This window comes from Juglans regia, chromosome 11 (genome assembly GCF_001411555.2).
Source record: "Juglans regia cultivar Chandler chromosome 11, Walnut 2.0, whole genome shotgun sequence".
In the NCBI taxonomy this organism is placed as follows: Eukaryota; Viridiplantae; Streptophyta; class Magnoliopsida; order Fagales; family Juglandaceae; genus Juglans; species Juglans regia.
The window spans coordinates 13,524,325-13,540,246 of record NC_049911.1 but is presented as its reverse complement, the minus strand read 5'-3'; the positions used below and the strand labels follow the sequence as shown (position 1 = coordinate 13,540,246).

Sequence of the window (15,922 nt, the reverse complement as noted above, 5' to 3'; positions counted from 1 at the left end):
TGGGTGTATTTGTTAAGTCTTATGAGTTGACAAAATTCCTCGAATATTGCAACATATGTCCTCTAATCACTTCAAAATCTACACTTGAATATATTTTCGAATGCTGGATCGGCTTTGAACAAGGTCTGACCATATTTTCTCTTCTTAGCCTCTAGCATACAAGGGAATCAAATGTAAGGTCATTGGGCAGGGGATAAAGGTCTGGAGAAAGAGAAATTATATGTTGCCTCAAAGTTTCACCATGTTAGCCACATGGAAACCGTCAACAATGGAACTATTAGTACTAAGCCATAGCTCACAAAGGCATCAACATCTTCGACTTTTTCCATCTCTTTTTGAATAGTACTCCATATACGTTTTAAAGCGCCATGTTGATCCTGCACCACATGTACCTTCCCTCTTTACTACAATTGTATAATTAAAGTCAAAAGTAAGGCTACACAATAAGTTTTACCTCTATGTTTAGTTCGCTAATTTGATCCAAACGACTGGGATTGTCCATTAATCTTTTCTTGTCAGGGACTGATTTATCTGCAGACATCTTGATTTCAACCCTGAAAGACTCCTTTCTTGACAGGAGACTATAAGCTGAATCAGTATGTATCATTTCCATGACTGAGCCAAAGAAGTTTGTCACAGGTACCTAGAGAGATGACAGAGATACCGAAACTTTATTTTGAGCTGAACAAATATAAAAAGAAAACCATTCGAAATAGGAATACAAAGATGCAAATTTTTAGATGTTGCTTTAATCTTTGAGGAATACGCGATATGAAGTGGTAGAGTTGCTTCGAGCTTAACAGATACTTAAACTGAAATACGCAAATCAGTTTTTTATGCCTAAACCAGAAAATAACCTAATCCCTCCTATATAATTCAGCCCATGGAAGGCATTTTGATGCTTTCATTTTGTGAACATGACAATGCTCTCAATAGTACATCACATTAACAAAATGAGGATTAAAGGAAAAATCAGACAGCCTTTTGAGATCTAAATGCAATATAACAGAACATCATACAAAATACCCAAAAGAATATTAAATGCTAGGAGACTTCAAGTTCCATTGCAGTCAGAAATAAAAGCCCAGCAACTGCTTCTAATTGGAACACAAAACAATTTCAGGGACAGATTATTTTTCCATAAAGGAGTCAGGAATTTTTTTTTTTTTTCCCACAGGCAGCAAAGACTTGTGGAAAGCCAGCTATAGGTTATGAAAGTTCAATTTTTTTTTACATAAAGGAGTTTTAATAAAGGGTAGCATAATGTGACTCTAATTACATCACAGATAATTAGGAAGCAGCAACTTCAACACATTGTAAAATTGGAAGATCAATAGCAACATAAATAAGTCTAGAACTTCCATACCTCCTCTAAATGGCGTTGGTATAGATCTGTTCGGTAATATGCTGTTGACATCAACATACTAGGATTATATGAACTGAAAAGACTGCAAATAACCACAAATCCACGGTACAGGTCTTTATTTGAATAAAAAATTATGCATAATCATCTATCTGCAGACTGTATTAGATATTCCCAAATGCCAATGTAATCACTGTATATGCAAAAGATGATTCATATGTATTCTTCTAAATGGGATTTATACAAATACGCCTGTTAGTTTCCATAGGCTGTGCCATGTTAAAATGGATTAAACAATATTTATGCTAAATACATCAAGAGATGTAGTTGTTGCTGTGACAGTTTGGACATCCAGAGATGAATCATAAAGAGATGATTCATGTGTATTCTTCTAAACGGGATTTATACAAATACGCCTGTTAAAAAAATCTTGAAATGTTTCTGTAAAGTCCGTACACTTTCTCTCTGTACACTTTCTCACTGGTGATGATTTCTGGTGCTTAACTACGAGATTATCATGGGTTTCATGAAGCAGATTCTAAACCTTTTGAACTGTCTGAGGAAGGTAGCCAATGGATTCGCATAACTGAGAGAAGTTGGAAGGTTACAAAAGCATTGGTCCTGGAGATGTTCACTGTGAACTGGTTGATTAGAGCCCTTGAGGAATGTTCACATGGTTATAAAAAGGAGTTCTTTGCAACCTCAAGGGATGGTTATAGAAGTTACATTGCTCAGAGATGTTTCAATGCTCAAGGTCAATATATGGCGTTAGTGGAATATGGCAATGGTGGCAGATGGAATTTTGTTTTTGTACCAGAAGAAATGGAGGGGAAAGGGTGGAAAAAAAATGGTGGTTGCACTGCAGAAAGCTTACGGCAGCATGGGGAAGGGGAGAAAGGTTGGGTTGTCAAGGTTTCAAAACTCAAACTAGAAAGTGTCGATAAACACACTGCCTAAGTCCTATGCAGAGGTGGTCCGGTCATTGGGACTTGCTGCTGGCAGTCAAGAAATGGTAATGAGTGCTCAGGGAGATGCAGTAGCAGCAACACCAAGGGTCGAGGGTAATTCTGGGTATTCAAAAGTAAAGGAGATAGCCGTTGAAAGAGAAGGACGGAGACATGCACTGCATGCTCAAGTCAGCAGAAATAATGTTGAAATGGTAAGAAGCTCTCTGACCGAGAGAGGACGCAAGGAGAGGGAAGAAGATCTTTCCCTTCTTAAACAAGATCTGATACAGTTAAGAATTTTGGTCAATAACATGATTCAACGAGTGGATAATTGTAGACTGGGCTTGGGCAAAGGTGGCCGAGTAAAAATAGGCTGGGTTAGGAGAGGCGTTACACTTGGGCCGAGAAAGGCAAAGCTACAGCCCAGCCCAATAGTTGGCGGGCTAAACCTCCAAGGCCTCCTGAAACGGGCCTTGTGCCTGTTATCGGCAATGACTTGCCGATGTCATCCAATCACCGGCCAGCAACCACACATAACCCATTGCCAAGACCAGACGACCTAGTGGGTGGGTCTCTAGTCGACCCATCTCCAGATTTGACACCGCCGATAGAGATTGAAGTCGAGATTGGTTGTTTCAGATGTACAAGGGGCCTGCAAGTAATGGAAAAAGACAGACCACACCGCCCGGACCAGGCAACCCGGAGGGTGGGCCTCTAGTCGACCCATTGCCAGAGTTGATGCCGACGACAGAGATCGAAGCTGAGACAGCTTGTTTTAGATGTACAAGGGGCTTACGAGTAACGGAAAATAGACAAAAACCCACTGCCTGGACTAGGCGACCTAGTGGGTGGGCCTCTAGTAGACGGCATACCGGAGTTGACATCAAACGTACGAAGGGTACCCAGACAGAGGAAGAGGGCTAGAGTGAGCCGGCGACCTTCTTTGACACAGTTGAAAGTCCTATAGCTGTTGTGCTTGCACTGGAGCCTCCAATGGACACTGAGATGCCAATGGGGGACAGCTCTGAGGGTGACAACCAAACCGATGCTGGCACCTTAGTTATATTCAAGCCCAGAGTCTCTAAACACAATAATAACGAGGGGGAGTTCCAATTGGTGGAGGTAGCAGCAGGTAAGAATATTGGAGCTGATGATCATTGGGTTGAGCCTACTCCATTGAATTTAATGTCCCCACTAAAAGAACAACTAGCATCAGATTGGGTTTTACTTAAAGCCAAGGAGATTCAATTGTGTGTTGGGCTCCCATGTATTGGTTATGAAGATAAGTTCTTGGCCTTACTCGCTGCCATCGAAGCTAGGCAATCCAATGCAACCATGAAGAGCCATTCAGCCAAGAAAATGGAAAGGAAATTAAAGCGACTTACTTGTTCGGTCAATTATGAAGGAAGTGCGAGTCGTGGTGGGACGAAGAAATCAAGGGTTTTATGAAGCTCAAAATAGTGTCGTGGAATGTAAGGAGGTTGAACGAATTAGAGAAGCGCACCAAAGTACGAAACCAGCTTCGTAGTTGGAGAGTGGATGTGTATGTTTGCAAGAGACAAAATTGGTACTCATCTCCCATAAAATCATACGGAGTTTGTGGATTGTTGTCATGTGGGGTGGTCGTATTTGCCGTCTAAGGGGCTTCGGGAGGCATTTTGGTAATGTGGGATAAAAGAGTGGTGGAAAAAACGGATGAGTGTGTGGGGGAATATATGCTGGCTACTTCTTTCACAAATGTGGAAGATAGGTATCAATGGTCCTTTGCCGGTGTTTATGGTCCCAATACTAATACTGAGAGAAGAAGCATGTGGGATGAATTGGTAGGTCTTTGTAGCTTATGGAGCCTTCCTTGGTGCATTGGGGGAGATTTTAATTTCACTCGCTTCCCAAGCAAACGACTAGGAGGTCCTAGCTCTAGCTTAGCAATGACGGATTTTTCAAACTTTATTATGAGCAAGATCTTTTGGACATTCCTCTAGTGGGTGGCACATTCACATGGTCCAGTAATAGAGAACATCCCACTTGGTCAATACTTGATAGATTCCTCATTTCGGCCGATTGGGATGCACATTTTCTAGATCTAATTGAAAAAAGGTTTCCAAGTTTACGTTCGAATCACTTCCCCATTCTCATTGATCATGGAGGCGACAGGGAGGTAAAAATATTTCAAGTTTGAGAATATGTGGCTGAAATCTAAAGGCTTCATTGAGCAAGTAAGACAATGGTGGTCTTCCTATCTCATACAAGGCAACCTGAGTTATGTGATGGCTTGTAAGTTAAAGGCTCTCAAGGAGGACTTGAAGAAGTGGAATGAGCAAATGTTTGGGAATGTGGAACACCGAAAGAAGTCCCTCAATGAATTACAGGGTTTGGAGGACGTGGAAGAGGAGAGGGGGCTTTTAGAAGAAGAAAAGGCTTGCAAAAAGTACGTCACCTCGGATATTGAAAGGATGGATTTAATGATGAAATCTCATGGAGACATAAATCGAGGGCTTTATGGCTAAAAGAAGGGGATAAATGTACCAAATTCTTCCATCGCATGGCTAATTCGCATAGAAGACACTATAATGGAGTCCTTGTTGGCAGATGGGAAGATTACATTGAATCCGTCTGAGATCACAGATCATATTACCAACTACTATGTGCAATTACTTTCAGAAAAATTTTCTTGGAGACCTTGTTTGGATGGCCTTGTCTTTGGGTCGATCGATCAGCATGAAGCAAGTTGGCTAGAAAGGCCTTTCGAGGAGGTGGAGATTCACAAGGTGGTGAGAAGTATGGCCGGTGACAAAGCTCTGGGTCCTGATGGGTTTTCACTACGGCCTTCTTTAAGGCATGTTGGGAGGTAGTTAAAGAGGACATCATGAGCTTCTTCCAAGAGTTTCATGAATGGGATATTTTTTAAAAAAGCCTAAATGCTGCTTTCATAACTCTTATCCCAAAGAAGCCTGGGGTGGTGGAGATTAAGGACTTTCGTCCTATTAGCTTGGTGGGTAGAATGTACAAAATCCTTTCGAACGTATTAGCTATTCGATTGAGTACAATATTGGAGAAGATCATATACAAGCCCCAAAATGCATTCATCCAAGGTCAGCAAATCCTTGACTCGGTTCTCATTGCCAATGAATGCTTGGAGAGTCGCATCAAGTCGGGTGAACCCGGGTTATTTTTTTTTTATAAGTAAAAATATTGTATATATCAAAAAGAGAAACCAAATACACTAAATGTATACAAGAAAACACATTGCCCAAAATGACCCAACAAGCCCCTAATGACCCAAAAAACCCATAAAAAAACCAACCCAAAGTACATTAGACCCGACCCCAATCCTAGTTTCTCGTAGAACTATAACTCTACCCGAACACCAACCCCAACACCTTGATACCTATCTTCACAATACCCTCCCTTTGGACTTCCCTCTAGTTGAACTACCACCCTTAGCATCGTAGTTGATTGTCAGAAAGAGACGCTGTAACTCCCTGCTTTTCTTGAAGCTTGATTTGGTTTGAAGTGTGCGGCTTGCCTCGATCGTAGTAATTAGTTCATTAAATTTGTCTTCACATCCTCCATGTGAAATTCCCACGAACTGCTGAATTTCGTTAACTTTAGGCAAAATCTAATCCGCTATTGGAGGAAGAGAGACCAGGGAAGCCACAATGTCCCCATCAACCTGCACTCCCGACTCTAGACAATCCTCTACACAAGGCACCAACGCCAAGCCCATTGGTTTAACTCCATTGGTTCTCTCCAATGGTATCGGGGTCCCCATTGGAGATTCTGGGGTGTCAACAAGTCCCTTCACCTCTGGGATGATAGTGGATCCTACATCTCCTTCAGACCTCGGCAGTACACCTTTTTTCCTTCAACTCTAACGAAGGAGCCATAGTTTCTTCCGGGACCAAGTGTGTAATACCGACTATCGATCTATCCTGTGTAACACGAGGCGAATGACATTCCATTACTGATGTCTCTACGCCAATACCCGATGTAGACCCCACTTCAAATAACCCAAATTTCCTTTTGAGCCACCATACACTCCTGGATCTGGTTATAGGTGGTTATAGGGACAGGGCCGAATCCGATCTTCCGTTTTCCTTTTTCTAAGTTTAAAGGATTCGGGCCTATCATGTTTCTTACCACCCTGTTGCCTCCAGCTGAAAGCTGATCTATTTTCGTAGACATGAAAGTTATCGCTGTCTTCAACTCAACAAGTTGGGTTTCCATCTCCTTTAGAGACTTGTGCATCTCGAGAAGCTGGTCTTGAGGTGTGATTGGCAGACCCCCCACACTCTGAACCCCCGAAGCATGTCCCGTCTTTAGAGCTGCCGCATAGGATTGCCTCGCCACCGAGGATGTACTTGGGTCTTTCTCCAAGTTCTCCCTCCCTACCACACCACCTAGTCCTTCCAAGCCGTCACTCCCTCTCTTACCTAAGGAAAAATGACGCAGCACCTCCCCCATCCTTCTCCAACTACTGCCCCCCTCTTCAGGAATGAAAATAAAATTCCTCCTCCCCCACCACCATACTCCTCCACCGCCATATAACGTCCACGAGCATTCGAGTAGCGATGTGCTGTGAAACTACGCCGACCTTCCCGGACAGTGGAGAAAAAATCTTGTTTCTTATCCTTAGTACACGCTTCTATGGCCTTGGTTAGCCACTGCACAGGTGAACCCGGGTTATTATGCAAACTTAACATGGAGAAGGCATATGATTGTGTAAACTGAAATTTTTTGTTACACATGCTCGAGAGGTGGACATGGAGCGAGATGGTGCTCTTCGATCAAATTTTGCATCTCCACCGTACGTTTCTCTATCTTGGTGAAAGGTACCCCAATGGGTTTCTATGGAAGTTCGAGAAGTTCGAGGCAAGGTGATCCCCTATCTCCATTACTCTTTGTTTTCATAATGGAAACTTCTAGTAAAATGATCGCAGATCTTGTGGAAGGTGGATTTTTATCTGGATTTGTCATAGGGGATGCAAGAATTGACACACTTGAGATGACTTGCCTCTTATTTGCAGATGATACTTAGTCTTTTGTGGGGCTAGTCATAATCATATTCAAGCCTTGTGGGCTCTTTTACTTTGCTTTGAAGCGGTTTCGGGTTTGAAAGTGAATCTCGCCAAGTTAGAATTAGTTCCAGTTGGAAATGTTCCAAGTGTTTTGAGCTTGGCCAATATTCTGGGATGTAAAGTCTCCACCTTGCCAATGATGTATCTTAGTCTTCCATTGGGTGCCTCCTTTAAATTGCTGTCTATTTGGGATGGAGTGTTGGAAAAAATGGAGTGTAAACTGATGAGTTGGAAGAGGATTTACTTGTCCAAAGGTGGTAGAGTTGCATTGATAAAAAGTACTCAATCCAACTTGCCGACTTACTTCTTATCTTTATTTCCAATACCATGCAAAGCGGCTCATCGGATAGAGAATTCCAAAGAGACTTCCTGGGGAATAGACGAAGAATTCAAGTTTCATTTAGTAAATTGGGCTGCAGTTTGTACCCCTATACGAGAAGGCGGGCTGGGAATTCAGAATTTGTTGGTTTTCAACAAGGCTTTATTGGGTAAATGGTTGTGGAGATACCACAAAGAGGGGGAGCTTTGGACAATAGGTTGTGCCATGTTAAAATGGATTAAACAATATTTATGCTAGAGATGTAGTTGTTGCTGTGATAGTTTGGACACAATGACGCAAAATTTTAAAAACTATTAAAACCAATTAGGAAAATGATCTGGAGGAAACAAGTAAATATGCACAGTTTATTAAATTATCATCATTTCAAAGCTAACTTTATGGTTCCAATTTTTAGAAGAATCATAACACTGATTTCTTAAAAGAAAATGACTAATTGCCGCCAAACAAATCCTGTCCAATAGAAACCAGAACTCAGAAAAATATATTCTTTCTTCCTTTTGGATATTTGCCTCTCTTTTTATATAAGTAAAATAAAAATATTTGCCTATTTTACAGTGAAATAAAGGTAGAGGCACTCCTCAACAGATGAAGGAAAACAAAACTATGACAGGCATAAATGACACTACAATTCGAAGGCAGTGTTCAAATTCAAAATCAAGACTTTCCTAGCCCCAACAGCATTGAATCTTATAGAAAACTAACTATAGGTGAGGGTCTGAAAATAACACAAATAGCAAAGTATAGGGGCTGAAAAGAGCATAATAAGGAGGCAATATATTTTTTTTCAAGTTTTTGTCTCTCTTGAATATAACGAGGCAATATGAATTGCAGTTATTCTTTTACTTCTAGTTCAACATGCCTGATTTTTTTTATCAGTAAAGAAGAGTTCAACATACCTGATCAATGAGTCATTATTGTACATATTTAGCCTTTCAAAGAATCCAAGGGTGTAAAATGTGAAACGATCCACAACTGAAACACCAACCTGTTTAAGATAAACAGAATAACAAGAAATCTTACTATGTGGTACCTAAGACCTGGTGAAATAAAAGTCAAAGAAAGTTATATTGATGCACACTTTATTTATATGGTCCACAGATGGAAAATACTGTAGAAAAGAATGCACTTACGTCTGAGTCCAAGTGATGTGAGTATGAGTTCTCTCCCTTCATGCTGCTTCCAATGGTCAAGACACCAGGTGATTGAAGCTGCTCAAGAAACGAACTTTAATCCATTTCTAAATAAATTACTAGAAGGGCCACAGTTTGTATGCCATGATAACTAGATTAATCTCACAATGCCAAGCTCATTTGGGACAAGCACAACCCCAAGTGCATAAACCAGTTGGATCATATATAGCAGTGGCCAGATGACATGACTGGCACACCATAGTAACAGAGACATCCTACTCAGAAAACTGTCGCGATAATATATAGATCTCACTATAAAGATAGTGCCTCAAAAGAGGGGGGGGGGCAGGCATGCATTGTTCATACAACAGACACGGTTACAGCCTCCATAAAATCTCACAAAAGCTAGAAAATAGATAACACAGATTGATGGCAGATGTAAACAATGCTAAAATCACAGAATTACATGTTAGGTTAATAATATCAGAATGGAACAGCTAAAGGATTTATCATGAACAGTACTAAAGATATGTATGTAACACAGATAAAGTAAATCTGGAATTCATACACAGAATACAAAAGGAACTTCACACTGGGATTGTTTTCTTTTTTATTTTACCAAACTAATTATCATTTAGGCATGATGAACAATAAGAGTGCTGGCTATCCACTGCATATTGCTAATTCCCGTATCTTTTAATCAACATTTGAGGTTAACAACTCTCAATTTTTTCATCCAATTTTTTGACATTTACAACCAGTGGCGAGGAAATTTTTAGGCCAATAACACGCAGAATAGGAGGTCCGCCTAAGAATAAGGATCATTTGTGGCATACATGCAGAAGTTTCACAAGTTGAATTCCTTTTTGAAGAGTTAGCAAGCACATTTATTATCTTGGTCTTGAAGAATGGAAAAGTTAATAATCTAAATAAATTGAGAACATCATGCTACAAGGAGCTTTTTGTAACCATAGCATAGTCTACATTTTGCATACATAAAGGGAAGGTTTACAGGAATTTTGAGCACTGTTTATAATCTTAGTTAATATTAGGCCTTATAAGATCAAGATTATCAATCCTGACCAAGATTGATGATGCTTCATTAATTTATGTTCGTATGCATGCCTCTACTAACATTACTGTAACGTATATTTTATAAAAAGGAATTATAGAAGTTTTATGGAATGTTATTTTCACGGGACCACACTTTGGCTCATTATTCAGACTCTAGACCAGCACATTGACCCTCGATTTCTGTGCCTGGCCTGTCTTGAGGCTTGACCTGGTAAACCTTGATATCACTAACAGGTGTACCCTGTGCAAGCAAGATGCCAATTCGTTGTCTAATCTCATTCAGTATGCAGCAAGGCATGAGTTATGAGATGAATCTGTAGCATCTTAGCTCATATGATTTATTTGGGTAGGCAATTCCAGTTAAGCTTGTTACTGGATTAACAAAAACAATCTGTTCGGTCTTGCAATTGGTTATAATGAAATGTAAGTCAGGAATTCTATTTTTTTTTTATAAGTACTGTGAGTCAGGAATTCTAGAGATCAAATTGAGAACTATGAACTGTCAGCAATGTGATCTTTCTGTTTTCCCCTATTGTCTCTGAAAATGTCAACAATGCCAACAAAAATTAATGTTCTCGGTGAAATGTAGATGTTCCACTAAACAGATAAGTAAAATTCCTTAAAACTAAATAGGGATTTTGATTACAAATTATCCACGTTAGTGGTATTCTAAGAACATCACCCCCTTTAGGAGTCACATACCTGAGAGAAGAGAGTTGCCGCTTGGCAAGTGTCCACCATTATGAGCAGCTCCTTGAATCTGGAGTTTTTAACATTATTAACAAGTTATCAGCTCATTTTCCACCAGAGCTAATCTAGATTGATAGTCAGCAAGATTAGAGAGAGAGAGAGACAGAGAGAGAGAGACAGTCAAACTTTTCTTATTAGATACACAAAGTCAAGTCACCTCGAAATTTCTATTTAAAGAAGTTAATTACTCGCATGTCTTCTGGTTAGCCAAACTTTTTTTTATTGTGAAGGAAATTATTTGCAGAATTCCAATTACATGGCAGAACCAGATGCCATTAGAGCCTCCACAATTGATTTTCTTTGTTCTTAATTGAAATTAAAAAAAAAAAAAATTCAAATACAGATATCATGGGAAACATGCATAAAAGTAGAAGATTTTCCCTACCTACGCTTTTCTTTCATTTGTTTCACAGCATCAGCTAAATCATGACTCTGAAGCTCTTCTGAGTCCTGAAATTTCAAAAACTCATCTCCTCCATGTCCCGTCATATAAAGCAGGATGTGGCTACCTTCATCACTTAAAAGACGCTTAGATCTTGGAACGGCATTCTCATGACGCCCAGTCAATACCCGTAAAAAATTTTCAACTGTCACTTCGTATCCTCGATAATCTACCTGAGAGATTGCAATCAGTAAAAAATGAGAGTCCATTCTAGAAAACCAATTATCAAAAGTCCTTGGTTATTACGAACCTGAAGCAAGGAACATAAAACTTTCAAGATACCTGCATATGATGGACAGTCTAATACACCACTGAACTATTTGCAAAAATTCAAAGAAAAGAGAGGGAGCAGGTGCACTTTTCAGAGTGTCTTTGGCATGCTAGAAAATATAATATCCACAGTACAAAAATCTACATCCCTACATAACAAATAATATGACCGAACAAGATAATTACAACTTTTGCATTTGGTTAAATACCAGAAAACATAGAAACTTTATGGGTCACCAATACATTCGACTATAAAATGGAAGGATGGGAAGGAGGGGTAATCCTATCCCACAAATCAATGTAGTTTCAGATAATCTCACAAGTCACACCATGCATGTGAAATAAAAAAATTTAGATGAGCATATAAGAGTTGCTAATCGAATCTCCTCTTTCTATAAAGGCCCCTCTCTTTTGTCTCAAAGGACAGGAGATTTTCCATTAACAAAAGGTTGGAAGTAACTGAACTTGAATTTTCTTTCAAACGATAAGGCTCAAGTTTACGATACTACCCAAAATTGTATCTGTGCATTTAAGGAATTCATGATTAGAGGAGGCAGTAGATCTGCTCAAAGTATCCATACTGGGAAAACTGCAGATCTTTTAACTAGGTTGATGGTATTCTTGAAGGACAATTAACTAGAAGGCAAACAAGTTGAGGGCCCACCACAGATATATTCCATTGACCTAAAGTACAACTGCGAATGTTAAACCTACACCAGTCACAGTTATCATAGACCTTGTCTCCCATTATTATTGGGTATGCACCTAAATCTTAATATTCATTCTTTTTTTATATATATAAGTAATCTTAATATTCATTCTTAGATGACCAACTGGGATATTTCTAAGCTACCACAGATAACAAGCAATAAAAAAAAGTGGTAGCCATCATCATGAGGAATAAAAAAACAAAGGCATTATAGGAATATGTCATATAGATTAGACATGGTGATCATTCCAAGCTCTTTATGGCACCATTTAGGATGGTGTATGTATGGCACAGATGGTAAATGTAATACCAATCAAGCCAAATCAAATCCAAAAGAACAACTAAAGAATATAATCAAAAGAAATAATAGATTCAGAATTTATTGATATCGTTATCCAAACAAAAGAACAGCCTCTTAATGAATGCTACCGTTCCTAGGTGTCTAAGGTGATCAGAGCTTGGAGTAACCATATAGATACATTTGCTCTTTAGAAGCATCAAAAGCCCAATTGGAGATACAAGACTCACCTCAACATTATCTCCGTACAAGTTAAGTTTGTGGTTCTCATTGTTAAAAACTTGGGCAGGGTATTTGTTTCTGGCATTGCAAGCCATGTCATCTGCCAGCATGAGGATTATTCTCTCATCAGGTATTCCTAGCCGCTTAACTGTCCTGGAAGATAAAGGATTGGAAGATTTTCAATCTATGGTTACCAGGTAAGAGGGATCCCAAAAGAAACAACAATCAAAAGCCTAACAAAGAAAGCTATTTAAATCTATTTTCTTACCTATACAAGGATAAAGTATTAGCCATGTGTCGATAATTAAACCTGAACAAGGACATAGATGTAAGTTATTCAACTGGATAAGCCAAATTTCTTGTGATGCAACGGCTCAAGTTTCTCATAATGCATATCAAGCAGCTCGGCACATATGATGTTGATATTATATTGTGTCTTGACTGGCCCGACATCAAATATCAATTACTCGGGAGCTTCTAGAGGTAGAAAGAAAAAAAATAGTCTTACAAATATGATTTCAATGCTTAAAAATTGGGGCAACAGTGACATTTTATGTTGAGCACTGTAAAAAACAGTGTATGTTATACACAGAAACAGCATATAAATTAGTATCAAGAGTACTGTTCAGTCACATAGATATTGACAATGTATGTCAGAAATCCACCGTAAGTCAAAACAAACATCTGCGTAGTTCTTCAAAATAAAACATATAATGAAAAGGAGACAATACTAGGTCCTGTCACCTCCATGGAAGAGTTGGAATTCTAAGAAAAGTAAAGGTTTGATTATAATTCCAGAAATTAAAAAGCTACATTTTTATAGGAAAAAACATTAAAAGGAAAAAAAACTATATGCCAGAAGTCTTTCTCTGAATAACTTTTAAAGGTTCTAGATGACTAAAAGTGAAAGACCTCGTTATTGGAAACTACTAGGTGCAGAACTCTAGCCCAAGTTTGCAAAACAAATAGGTAATTACAAGATTATTCTAGTCTCGTATCAATATAGACCCAAGGTCCTTCAAGCTCTAAATTGTCAAGTTTCTCTCCTTAAAATATGGAAGTGATGCATCAATGGTAATAAAACATTAAAATACTGTTTTTCTTCTTTTCAGTCAGTCAAGAAATTATGAATTTATTTTTTAGAGGAAAATTAATTGTTTCCCATTATTGGATACAAAAAAATGGACATAAATTATTTGATATTATCTTCAACCATTTATCATCTAAGAAAGGGAACAACATAATTAATTTGTTAGGAAACTCAAATACCAGTTACCTACTAAAAGCAAAGCATCAGCATGATTCGTCGATCAATATTCACCATTTTTTTCGGTTACGAAGTTCGAATGATGCATCACTGAGGTCAAAATATCAAATTTACAAAGAACTAATACTGATACTCAAACATCACACATATGTACAAATCATTTGGCACATAACTTTAATTTCATCTTGATTGCAACATTGGAAAAGATTCATTTGGACAGAAATGAGTCAAATGACACATGAGTTCCATTTACTTGCAAGTGATGTTGCCAATGATGCAACATAAGCAGTTAAACATGAATTCAAATATCAATCACAACGGCACCTTAAGATTATTGGCAATAGGACGGCAGTTAAACATGAATTCTAATATCAATGGAACCTTTAGAATATTGGCAATGTTTGCTCCTATTTCCCAGTCACTTACATCAAATACAGAAAGGGCAAAAAAAAAAAAAAAAAAAACAGAGGACAAAACAGAACCAAAATCCAGACTAGTATATTGTTTATCATGTAGGTCCATTAACAGCTTATCAAGCAATTAAACAAAAATCTCCAAGGAAATAAGAAAAATATGCACGGGCAGTGTCAATCGTGAGATTGTAAATCTTGTTAGGTATTACTCATGTATACTTCCTTTGTACTTGGCTATGCCTATTACATTGTGAATAAAACATCTTGATTACCTATAAAAAAAATCATAAGAAAATACAAAATGGGTACAATTGATTTCTCCATAACAATACAAATGATAAGAAATAACATTAATAATAACGTTGGTATGCTTTTCAATGGTTCAAAAATCATAAATGTAAAAGTTTTTGAGCGAAAAGTAAAGCTTGAGTTACCAGAACCGAGAGGTGCAGACCAAAACAGCCCAGTTGTTAGTGTGCATAGTAGCCTCAGAAGAAGTGTCCGCTAAACAATTGCTGAAGTTGCAATCCAGAAGCAGAAACAAAAGCAGCAGCACCATTCTGCACCGGAATGAACCGTACATCTTGAACCGCATTCTCTTCGGCCTTCGCCTCAGCTAGTCGTCAAAAACTAATTTCTTCTCTTCTCCTTCACAATACGAGAGATTGATTTGGTTAGGTTCCTCAAAATATAAGCAATGGAAATTCGGTCAAGAGAAAATCTTCTAACCGGTCCTTCCGTTAGTGCCCCAAAAACACCCTCCAATGATACTTATGTAAAATTTCTCTTCCAAACTCTCGCGGCCTTGCCCAAGACTGAAGACCCTCTCCCAGAACTCTCTTCCAGACTCGACCAAGACCCTCTTTCCCAGGACCCTTGACCCTCTCTCCCAGATCAGATGACACTAACCCAACGCTAAACAAACACTGTAAAATGGCACCAAACACTTCCAGATCAGATTAAAAAAAAATGAGAAGATTATCAAGCACCTAAAAACCTGGGCATGAAATTGGGGTTAGAATATATTTTTTAAATCTGATTAATGATTACTTCTGAAGAAATATAGCTTAAAAGCAGGGGCGGACCTATATTAATGTTTGGTCCCAAAAATTTTTAAAACTTATTTTAATATATAGTTTTTTAAAAATGTCATAACATAAAGATAATTTATCTCCTCAAAATATTTTCAAAAATTTTACTTAGTACTTAGTTGTCTAGGTTTTTTTTAATTTTTCAATAATTTTTTATACTCACACCTATTTTTTGTCATTAATAAAATCTCACATTCTTATTTTTTTCACATCTCATAAGAGGCAAGAAAATATCTTGATCTATTTTTATAAGCTATTTGGTAAATCTACAACCTCATTTTTTCTATTTATTTACATTTTTATTTTCAAGTCTTCTACTAGCTAATTTATTAATTTGGATTAGTTTTGTTAATAAGTACATATGTACTATCATCGAATTAACAATTAAGAGTAAAGGTAAAAATAAAACCACATAATTAATTTTTATCGTCTGTTTCAACAAGTCTCACATAACTATTTATATCTTAATTTTTATCGTTCACTTAAGTTCAATGGAGCTCAAGTGAGAGGTTCAGATTGACGGCCTGA

General features: G+C 38.2%; 1 protein-coding gene across 2 annotated transcripts; it reads right to left on the bottom strand.

Moving 5' to 3' along the window:
- Nucleotides 1-66: 66 nt before the first annotated feature.
- LOC109000368 (putative GPI-anchor transamidase) lies at nt 67-15,347 on the bottom strand. 2 transcript variants are annotated; one of them, XM_018977210.2, is made up of 11 exons: nt 15,033-15,347; nt 14,738-14,951; nt 12,892-12,933; nt 12,632-12,776; nt 11,068-11,297; nt 10,635-10,692; nt 8,859-8,936; nt 8,625-8,713; nt 1,367-1,448; nt 455-643; nt 67-377 (listed from the first exon to the last, which is right to left on the bottom strand). In XM_018977210.2, the coding sequence occupies exons 2-11, from the start codon at nt 14,896-14,898 to the stop codon at nt 237-239; spliced, it is 1,215 nt and encodes a 404-aa protein (XP_018832755.1). In that variant the 5' UTR covers nt 14,899-14,951; nt 15,033-15,347; the 3' UTR covers nt 67-236. The 2 variants fall into 2 exon arrangements, with proteins under 2 accessions (XP_018832755.1, XP_035538683.1); XM_035682790.1 differs by lacking the exon at nt 15,033-15,347 and having other exon boundaries at nt 12,892-13,100; nt 14,738-14,954.
- Between the last annotated feature and the right edge of the window lie 575 nt (nt 15,348-15,922).

Bases quoted from the DNA above. Each gene is read 5' to 3' on its own strand.
- LOC109000368 (XM_018977210.2), bottom strand. From the start codon at position 14,898: ATGCGGTTCAAGATGTACGGTTCATTCCGGTGCAGAATGGTGCTGCTG. The intron at 12,777-12,891 runs GTAAGAAAATAG...TTTATCTTCCAG, and splicing joins AATACTTTATCCTTGTATAG to GACAGTTAAGCGGCTAGGAA. The intron at 11,298-12,631 runs GTGAGTCTTGTA...GCAATCTCTCAG, and splicing joins TGTACGGAGATAATGTTGAG to GTAGATTATCGAGGATACGA.